At 45.0% G+C, this 9268-nt stretch overlaps 2 protein-coding genes across 2 annotated transcripts; both read right to left on the bottom strand.

Moving 5' to 3' along the window:
- Nucleotides 1-1546: 1546 nt before the first annotated feature.
- LOC111598748 (U6 snRNA-associated Sm-like protein LSm2) lies at nt 1547-2221 on the bottom strand. The gene is made up of 3 exons (XM_023314149.2): nt 2142-2221; nt 2015-2082; nt 1547-1951 (listed from the first exon to the last, which is right to left on the bottom strand). The coding sequence occupies exons 1-3, from the start codon at nt 2142-2144 to the stop codon at nt 1735-1737; spliced, it is 288 nt and encodes a 95-aa protein (XP_023169917.1). The 5' UTR covers nt 2145-2221; the 3' UTR covers nt 1547-1734.
- Nucleotides 2222-2927: 706 nt separating this feature from the next.
- LOC111598700 (LIM homeobox transcription factor 1-alpha) lies at nt 2928-9027 on the bottom strand. Its single transcript, XM_030225598.1, has 3 exons — nt 8257-9027; nt 3386-4264; nt 2928-3322 (listed from the first exon to the last, which is right to left on the bottom strand). The coding sequence occupies exons 1-3, from the start codon at nt 8888-8890 to the stop codon at nt 3069-3071; spliced, it is 1767 nt and encodes a 588-aa protein (XP_030081458.1). The 5' UTR covers nt 8891-9027; the 3' UTR covers nt 2928-3068.
- Between the last annotated feature and the right edge of the window lie 241 nt (nt 9028-9268).

Consider the following 9268-nt stretch of genomic DNA (forward strand, 5'->3'; position numbering starts at 1 on the left):
TTATTTTTTAATAAAAACCGAATGAGAGCATTGCAAAAAATTTTACGAGCAAACTTTTACGCAACACGCACAATTCAACACGTTGATGAACTAGCGCCCGGAATCCCAAAATGTCTATGCCTATGCCAATGACAATGCCTGTGCTTAAGCTCGTAAATCTAGCTAAACTCCAACCCATCGGCTGGCATATTACACTTTTATGCACAGCTCAGTTTGGCGGTTGGGTGGTTGGGCTGTTGCGTTGCTGCGCGCTGCCTTGTTATTAGTACCCCAACCCAACGTGGCACACTCACAGTAAACGACAATCTTCTCCAGTTCACTCCCTAGCCAACAGTTGGCGGGCTACATATTTTTATAACTGCAAAGTTCGTGTTCAAATGCAAAACAAAGCGTTGTGAAACGAGCAAAGGAATCAACTTCACTTCATCCAAATATTTGCTGCGAAATTTTCGTTCGCTGTTGTTTGATAAAAAAAAGTCGAAACCAATTTAACAAAATAATGGAAAACGTGGAAAGCTGGCGGATGCATGGGGCTGGGCCTAACACAGGCACTGACGCTGATGTTGGGCGTTTAATGTTTGACCGAAGTTTGTTTTTATTTATGCGCACTGAAAACTCCACAGGAGGTGCGCTGGACACACCGTGGTGGCCATGGTCGCGTCCACGTTCTCAACGTTGGGCGACAATTATAGCCAGGCAGACAACAAAACAGAGTGACACGTCCATCATTTGATGGCACGATATTTCACCAAATAATTCCCTAAATAGGGCATCTGTTTGGCATTTGAGCACCGCGTTGAATATTGTGAGCTCGTGAATTTAAATTCGAATGTCATAAACTGTGCACCCCGAAGGCGACACTCTTTTTTGTGTTAGCCCACAAGTTCCCTTCACACAAAACAAATTCCTAATTCCAATTGACAACTTCCAGCTACGACACGTCACATAGCTTTGCAGCCACTGTGATAAATTGGCTCGGATATTTAAAGTATTTCGATTGCCCACCCAGTTTAAATGACGATTTAAAAGCGTGTGCAGGGACAGCTGCTACCTCAAGTCAATAATGAAATTGAAAATTCTAGTTAACAATTAATGCCAGCGCAGAAATCAATAGATTCAATGGAGCACAAGTACACATATTTTAAGTCTGACTTCCCTTGCAATACATCAACAAAACGTGTTCCTTGATATCAAAACAACAACAAAACATGAATCGTTGATTCCCTTTGACCTAAAAACATTTTGTTTCTTCTGCTCATGCTACAAGCGTCCTTTTATAATACAATTCTCAACGATTAATGCCATTCATGCGTAGACCAATAATGATTTCGTAGCTCATCAAAACAAAAACATAAAAAATTCGCATATAAAGGTTGAATGGAAAGCCCCAAGTGACTCATCAAAAATTTATGGCCCGTACATAAACTGAATGTATTACATATGTACAAGAATGCCTTCATTACACCACAAGCCTCTAACATATTCCATAAATAGAATATCGTTCGACTAAAAGGTCGTACATATAGAAAGTAGTTGTTTTTGCATTTTAGTAAATAATCTATTTTCAATTAAATTTCTTGACTTATTTTTTCTTTTTTCTTTAACAGTTTTTCACTTAGATGTAGGTCAGAAACAAAGACAACTCAATGTACATCGCGCAGTGGGGGACTTTCTTAGGCATGGAAACTCAGCTTAACATATATGTAATTCGTACCGCAGACTTTCTGTATCATTCTATCTCGTGCTAACCACTGCCTCTTTGCGTGCTGCGTCCTGCAGCAGCTGTGTGTCCACCTCGTCGCCGGGCAACTGGACGTAGCGTACCACTGAGCCGCGGATGAAGCAGTTTTTGACGCTCAACATGTGCGGGTATTTGTCGGGATCTGTGACGCTGATGTCTGTCAGTTTAATGTTTAGATACTGATCCACAGAGTGCAGCGTGCCGCAAATGCTGAAAATTTACCGGCTTTAGTTTTATTTTTATGGATTGACACGCGCCAAAAGCGACTCTTACCTGAGGTCATTTTTTAGCTCGACCACGACTTCTTTGCCCACCAGCGATTTGAAGAACGAATAGAATAGCTGCATACATCATGAATTTATTAGTTAAATAGCGTTATTCACATATATTTCTTACTTACCATTGTAAATTAAATGTTTCTAGATTGTTTATTAAATCTGCTTCTTCTTACGTCTGGCACTGTTGATTCTCAACACTGGTACAACTAAAACTGAGGGCACCCTAGAAACTTAACATAAGCTAAACTGTTATTGACATTACACAATTATGATAACAGTGCGCTCCGCCATCTATCGGCCAGAAGACAAAGCTTCACTGCCATGAAGTTGGTTGAAGGTAATGTTTCATACTCGAGAACATTTTCTAAGTCACGACTCGTAGAGAGCGCCACTAGCAATCATAAGAACTGAAAATGCATTCATTCACCACTAGTGCGCTAACAAAGCGATACCAGCATCAAAAACTTTGAAAGCGCGTAACAGACACAGCCCCTAGAGAGCGCCACCAGCATAAATATAAACTTTTACACTGAGTGCAGATTGTTAAGCATCAGATAGTGAGGACAGTTAACATAAGCTCAAAAAATGTGAACCAATATAAATTGTTATATTGGTATTTAAGAAATATGGATAACAAGCTGTTTAAATTGCACTTGCTAATACATAATTTATTGACTGTTTAATTTAAATTACATTTTCATAACAATTTTTTGGTTCTAAAACTATTTACAAACATAGGCTCACATTGATTTTATCTTTCGGTTTCTCTACTTATTTACTTAAGTCGAACTAACAATAATTTTCGCATTACGTCTCGTTTATATCGCTGTAATGCAATTTTCTTAAAACTTCGTTTAGCTTAAAAATCACATTTGATCATTTTTACTTAAAATCTCAACTTTCCCACCAAAAAAAAGCCGACTGGCGAAATGACTTAGTTGCCCGTTAACTAATGAGTTACAGTGCCTACCAACATATGCTCGCAACTCTAACGCTAATAAATTCGTATGACTACGACTCCGTCTCTGTCTGTCTGTGTCCGTCCCTGTCTAATGGTCCGAGCTGAAGTACGAGTTCTGCATGAGATACAGCTTGTCGATGGGATTGATAAGGCTCGTGTTCAGATTGGCCAGCATGTCGTGGGGATTCGAGTGCTGGTTGTGATTGCCCGACGAACTGGTCGACTGCAGCTCCAGATTGTTCAAAGACAACGAGTCGGCGTCATCATCCAGCTGGTCAAAGTTGCTGCCGTCCAGCGAGAGGTCGGAGCTGCAGAAGCTGTCGTTAGAATTGGCCGGATAGTCTGCAAACAAGAAAATAATTAGTTTAATTAAACGAAAATAAACTTAAGATGAGTTAAACTTACCATCCGGTGAGAAGGGCAAGTTCGGATTAAGCGGCTGACTGGCGAAGGCGCTGTCCATGCCGCCCAAGAAGCCCACATTGTCGACGCCATGCTCCTGTTTCACGCATTTCTCATCCTTCTCGCTGGCATCCTTGTCATCGGAGGCGCCAGCATTGCTATTGCCTCGGCCACTGCCTGAGCCGCTCGTGGCGCCACCATTCTGCTTGGCCTTGCGCTGGATTTTCTTCATCTTAGCTCGCTGATTCTGGAACCACACCTGCACTACACGCACAGACAGACCCGTATCCTTGGCCAGCGCCTCGCGTACCTTGCGACACGGCTTGGGCGACTGATCGAACGAGGCCTTGAATTGTTTACGCTGCTGGGAGGTCAAAATGGTGCGCGGTCGCTTTGGTCCGCGTCGCCCGTCCCGCGGCCGCAGCAGATCCTCCTCGTCCAGGCCAACGAAGCCACAGTGCTGGGCAGCAGCGGCCGCCAGAAACATCTCCTTATCCAAATCGTGGCGATAGCAGAAGAGCTGGCCATCCCGCAGCATGAACTGCTCGCCCTTCTGGAGCGGCAGGCGGCAGGCGTAGCATACGAAGCAGGGCAGATGGAATACATAGTTGGGTATGGGTCGCATCACTAGCTCCTGAGGCAGCACGGCATGGCAGCAGCCGGCGCACTTTACGCCAAATAGACGATCGTAGTCCAGCTTACAGTAGAGCTTCGAGTTGCGCACATAGCAGGTGTGATGCAGTTGCAAGCCGCAGTAGCAGCAGGCGAGGCACTGCTCATGCCAGTTGGCATCGCCCACGTTCATCAAGTAGCGATCATGGATCTTCTGCCCACAGCCCTCGCACAGCTCGTAGTTCTTCTCGCATTTTATGTGGCCAACCTCTGCAAGAGACAATCACAATAATGGTTGTTAGCGAGCAATAAAATCGATTTCCTACCCCACTGTAAAGCCAAAAGGAAGAAGGCAGAGCTGATCCCCTACGTGCTGGCAGCATATGTCGCTGCTGAGTGTTCAAGAGGACGCGAATGAAGTATGAAGTATGAAGGCGAGTACGTTGTCAAATCGTGTGAAAATGTTTTTTTTTGTTGTTTTTGTGCCCCGTCTGTTGTTGTGCTTATGCTCATTGTTTCGCACTTCTGGCGCCCGGCAGTCAAAAGTGAAACAAAGGAGAGAAAAAAATTATCTGTCGCTGTCGCTGATGCTGTCGCCGTCTCCGGCGCGGTAACAGCTTGTATTGATAGCTCCTTGATGCGTAATTGAAACGTAAAGTTTGCTAAAATTTTGCCAGTCTGAAATTGATGAGCCCCAAACAGCCAATAGAAGTGCACTTACAACTGAAAGGAGCTGTGAGTGGCATTACATGAATATGTGTCGAGTGCAAAGTAGCGTAGGCCACAAGGCTAGCAAGTATGTCTAGACTTGTATTGGTGGAGGTTACTCTAAGACTATTCCACTGAGAGTCTACTCAAACTTGGCCGTTGCTCTCCAGGATGACTTTAACTGTGCCTTAAATGTGATTGCATATCGATGAAATCACTTTATAAATCCAAGCTGATAAATAACCTTAGCTACTCTTTAACAGCTCGCCAGCTAATAGCCACCATAGCTCTTCTAGCCAGCTAGCCAAATGTAGCTTAGACTCTAGTACAACAGCAATGCCTAGCACACACGAAGATTAATATGGGTGTAGGAGTAAGTCGACTAATCTCTGCACATGCACGCACACTTCAAACTGTAAACCAGTCATAAAAAGTGGTAAAAAAAAGGAGACGCACAACAAAAGCTGCAGTAAACATAAAAAGAGAAATGACGAGCGCCACGAGAGTTGGTTGAAAGCAACTGAAAAATAAACGACAGGGAGTCAGGGAGTCCGGGGAGCGAAGGCGACAGGACTCAGCGGAGCTGCTCCCATATTATATGACTGTGGCTCACTGGCAGAAAAATGTGTATGATTTATGGTTGGCACAATGGCAGCCCCCAGCCAGATCTGCGTGTGTGTGTGGGTGTCTATGTGTGGGCGCAAAGCGAGCAGTGAAAACAGCTCAGAGCCTGGGCTGTGCAACTGCCTGGATTGCTAAGCCAGCGCAGCGTTAAACTGACAACAGGGGAAGCAGCGAGAGCAGCTACATGCAAATGGGGCAGGCAGCAGCTCTGCTGATGACAATGATGCGAATAGCTGTTGGTATAACGTTTGCTATAACGTGCGCCCTCAAAAGTATGCTATAAAAAGCAGCTGCAGTGCGATGCGCTGCTTTAAATGTGTGTTTGTGTGTCCATGTGTCTATGTGTATGTACGTGTATGTGTGTGTATCAAATCGCATTGGTGATAACGCGCAAATATTGCTGCAGGAAAGTTTTAGGCCGGGGTTTTAGGATCATTTGATAAGTCCCATTTTCCAATTCCTTTTTGACAATTCGACTGTGTCCTGCGAACATTGTGAATGCGATATCGTGGTGTGTTTTGTCTTTTTGTGGTGCAAAAACCATTGACATTTCGCTTTGTGTAATCTAATCGGAATTTATGACCTTTGCTGCAGTTTTATGGAGTTACGTTTTTTACTGTTTCGTTGCAGTCAAAGGACACTTTCTGTGTATTTGACGCATTTGCGAAATGTGATCAAACGCGCTGTGCATATGCTATTCAAATTGAAAACAATACAAAAAACAACAGAAATGTATTTGCATTGTTCCCATTGGAATGAATGTACACATGGAAGCGCAACAGAAGCTGACGGCGGGGCTGCTGATTGATTAGCACTCGTCCCGATCGGGCGAAGCTTGTCGGCATGGCAAAGGAACAGCAAATACAAACACAAACACAGCTAAAACAAGTGCGAGACACTCATGTCAAATGGCGCGATTAAACAGCAGATAATTCCAAAATCAACTCGTTGATAAACGCGGGCACCCATAAACATAGGCAAACAGTTAATAGACGACAGCAACCCAGGCTGTTATCGGCTGTGATCGCGTTATCATCATTTGCCTTATCAGGGACAGCGAACGGCGTCTCTGATTAGGACAGAGGCACTCCTAGCCCTACCATCCAACTACACCCGTAACTCGACTTTATGGCCCATTTATTGACACATTGACAGGCGAGCGCAGGTCTATGATGATAAATTGATGACAGAGCAGCAGCAGCAAATGTTGTGGCATAAATTTTGGGCTCAAGTCGCGGCCAAAAAGTCCACGTGGCACGGAGATTTTGGCAGACAGCTTGTGACAGCTCATGATACGAGGGCTTTAATTACTGCGGCCGCAATTTAAAGCTCGCCCAGCCCAACTCCACGCAAATCTGCCAGCTATGCATATGGCACACACTAGCTGACATAGCTGACATCGGTGTCAGCTTCAGTCTGAAAGGTGGGCCAGATTGTAGCTAGCTGATTGCAAACTCCTGACTCTGATTCTGGCTCTAGCTCTTGAGTGTTTTCATTTCCGTGGTTGGGGGCTGCCAAGCGCCTGGAAATTCCTGAACCATTTGCAACTGCTGCTGCAGCTTGACTTCGGTTTTCGGTTTGGTTTTCGGCGTCAAATTCAAATTCAAATTCATAGATGAGCAATGCTCCCGAAGTCTGGCAGTAAAGTGATTGGCAAACGGAAACTATTTGCTGCCATTTTAGCCAGGCATTAATAGACATTTCATATGCAAATACAAGCATAAAGCTAGCCCGCCCCACAGCACAGCCGTGTGGTTGTGCATACGTGCGTGTGTGTGTGTGTGTGTGTGGCGAAATATTTGCGTGCTTGACAGAGCTCGCCCAGTTTGTCCGGGTTCGCATATGCATACACACATTGTTTGCACACTTTGCATTTTGGCCAGAATTTCGTAAAGTTTGCCAGCAACACTTTCGTTGCAGCTGCTAAAAAGTGTTGCCTACTTCGAGGCGCCTGCAATGAGTGGGTGTCTGTGTGTGTGTGTGTGTGGGTAAGTGTGTGAGTGGGAGTCTGTTGCATGCCTTAATCGCCTTTTATTGGTTGCATGCACACTCACAGCGTGTGTCAGTGAGGTTCATTGTCAAAATTATTTTGTGGTCAACTTGCGTTCATAGTTTTGGTTATGCTTTTGCCGTCGGAACAAACAATTGTTATTATCATTCATTTGCTGGAGCCTCAAAGCTCCATTTGCATATCTCTTGCAAATCAATTAAATTTTATTTGGTTTTGCCCTGGCCACAATTTCGGTTTATGTGTTTTTATTAGCAAACGTTTCCTAAGCCCAATAGCCAATTCACAAACTGTTTGAGCATTAGTATAGTTTGTACAGAACTCAATTGAACATAGTTCTTAAGGTCATTTAAAAGAAAATTCAATTCCAATGCCAAATGGTTTTAGTTTTTAATTTGAAATTAAGAAAAATTGTTTTCGATCAAATTATATTTTTAAATAAATTTTATTATTCTCTGGTTTCTAAGCTCATCATTTTCAAAAATCATTTGATGAACTGATGAACAAACTGAAAGTGAATTAAAGGTTTCAAGCATCAGCCACATCAGCGGCAAATGCGAGACGCAGCCCCAAAACCTAGAATATCACACGCAAATTGCGAAAATAATTTGGGCCAACTTTGAGAGTGGCCAGGGCGGGGGGAAGTGTGGGGAGTGCGGGCCAGCAATGCAAACTAGCCGTAAGTTGAACACGTTGGACGTAGAGCCAAGCATATTGGGTCTTCGAGCAACGCCTGCTTGCCCCAACGCACCGCTAGCAGCCAGCAGCCAACAGCCAGCCAGCTGCCAGAATCTGGCCATGCCCCACACGCCAGGCAGCACACACAACTATGCCAAAAACGAAAAACGTGGCAGCCCCCAACGGAAACGGAACGAGCCGGTAAATGCCTCAACTGCCGGTGCAAAATACTTTTGGAACATACCTGTGCGTCCACTGCAATCGGCAGACAATTTCGATGCTGACGCCAGCGCCAAAGCCGACGCCGTCGCCGCTGCCGCTGCTGCAGAGGCTGCCGTGGCTCCACTTCCAGTTGCTGCTGCTGATGAGGCAGAGACGGCTGCTGTTGCTGTTGTTGCGGCAGCAGCAGCAGCAGCTGTTAATGTGTTGCAGGCGGAGTTTTGGCTCTTGCTGTTATTATTATTGTTGTTGTTGTTGCTGCTGCTGCTGCTGATGGGACTGTGACCTGTGGGCGTTGGGCAGCTGTTAATTGGCGCTGGTGAGACCGCGTGTTGCTGCTGAAGTTGTTGTTGTTGTTGCGAGGAAATTACAGATGCCGTTAATGAAGCTGTTGCTGCTGGATTGTTGCTGTTGCTGTTGATGTTGCCGGAAATGTTTGCTGACAAATTGCTGTTGCTGTTGTTCGCGTTATTATGGCCATTGTTGTTGTTGCTGTTGCAGTTGTTGCTGGACAAACAGGCGGTTGTCATGTTGCTATTTACGTTGGCCGTTGCACTGGGACTGTCCAGGAAACGTGCGCCCCCATGGTTCTGCTGCAGCGAATATAAACTGCCACCGACTTGATTGAGGTTCGTGGGCATTGGATAAAACTCCAACATTTTATTGACACAATTAGACGCGCGCACTCTTCCTTTGTTTTCAGTTCAGTTCAATTTGCAGTTGCTTTGAATGTTGTCTGTTGCTTAAAGCACATGTAATCGGTATAAGATGCTGCAGACGTATAAACAAAACTCTAAACACGAACACTTGCACGAGTTGAATACTTGTATCGGCCAGATGCTGTGGCTAGCGCGCTGACAACCAGCTGAGTCCGCTGTCAGTTTGCGTGTGATCGAACAATCAGCGAAATCAAAGCATTTCACTTTGCCTTCAGTGCTCGATGCCGACTGCTGACTGCGGCGGCCAAAAGTCCCAGCCTAAAATGTACCCCCGCACGCAATACAACACACTCACTCACTCACACTCGGCTAGTTGGT

This window comes from Drosophila hydei, unplaced genomic scaffold (genome assembly GCF_003285905.1).
Source record: "Drosophila hydei strain 15085-1641.00,03,60 unplaced genomic scaffold, DhydRS2 tig00008135-arrow-pilon, whole genome shotgun sequence".
NCBI classification, from domain to species: Eukaryota; Metazoa; Arthropoda; class Insecta; order Diptera; family Drosophilidae; genus Drosophila; species Drosophila hydei.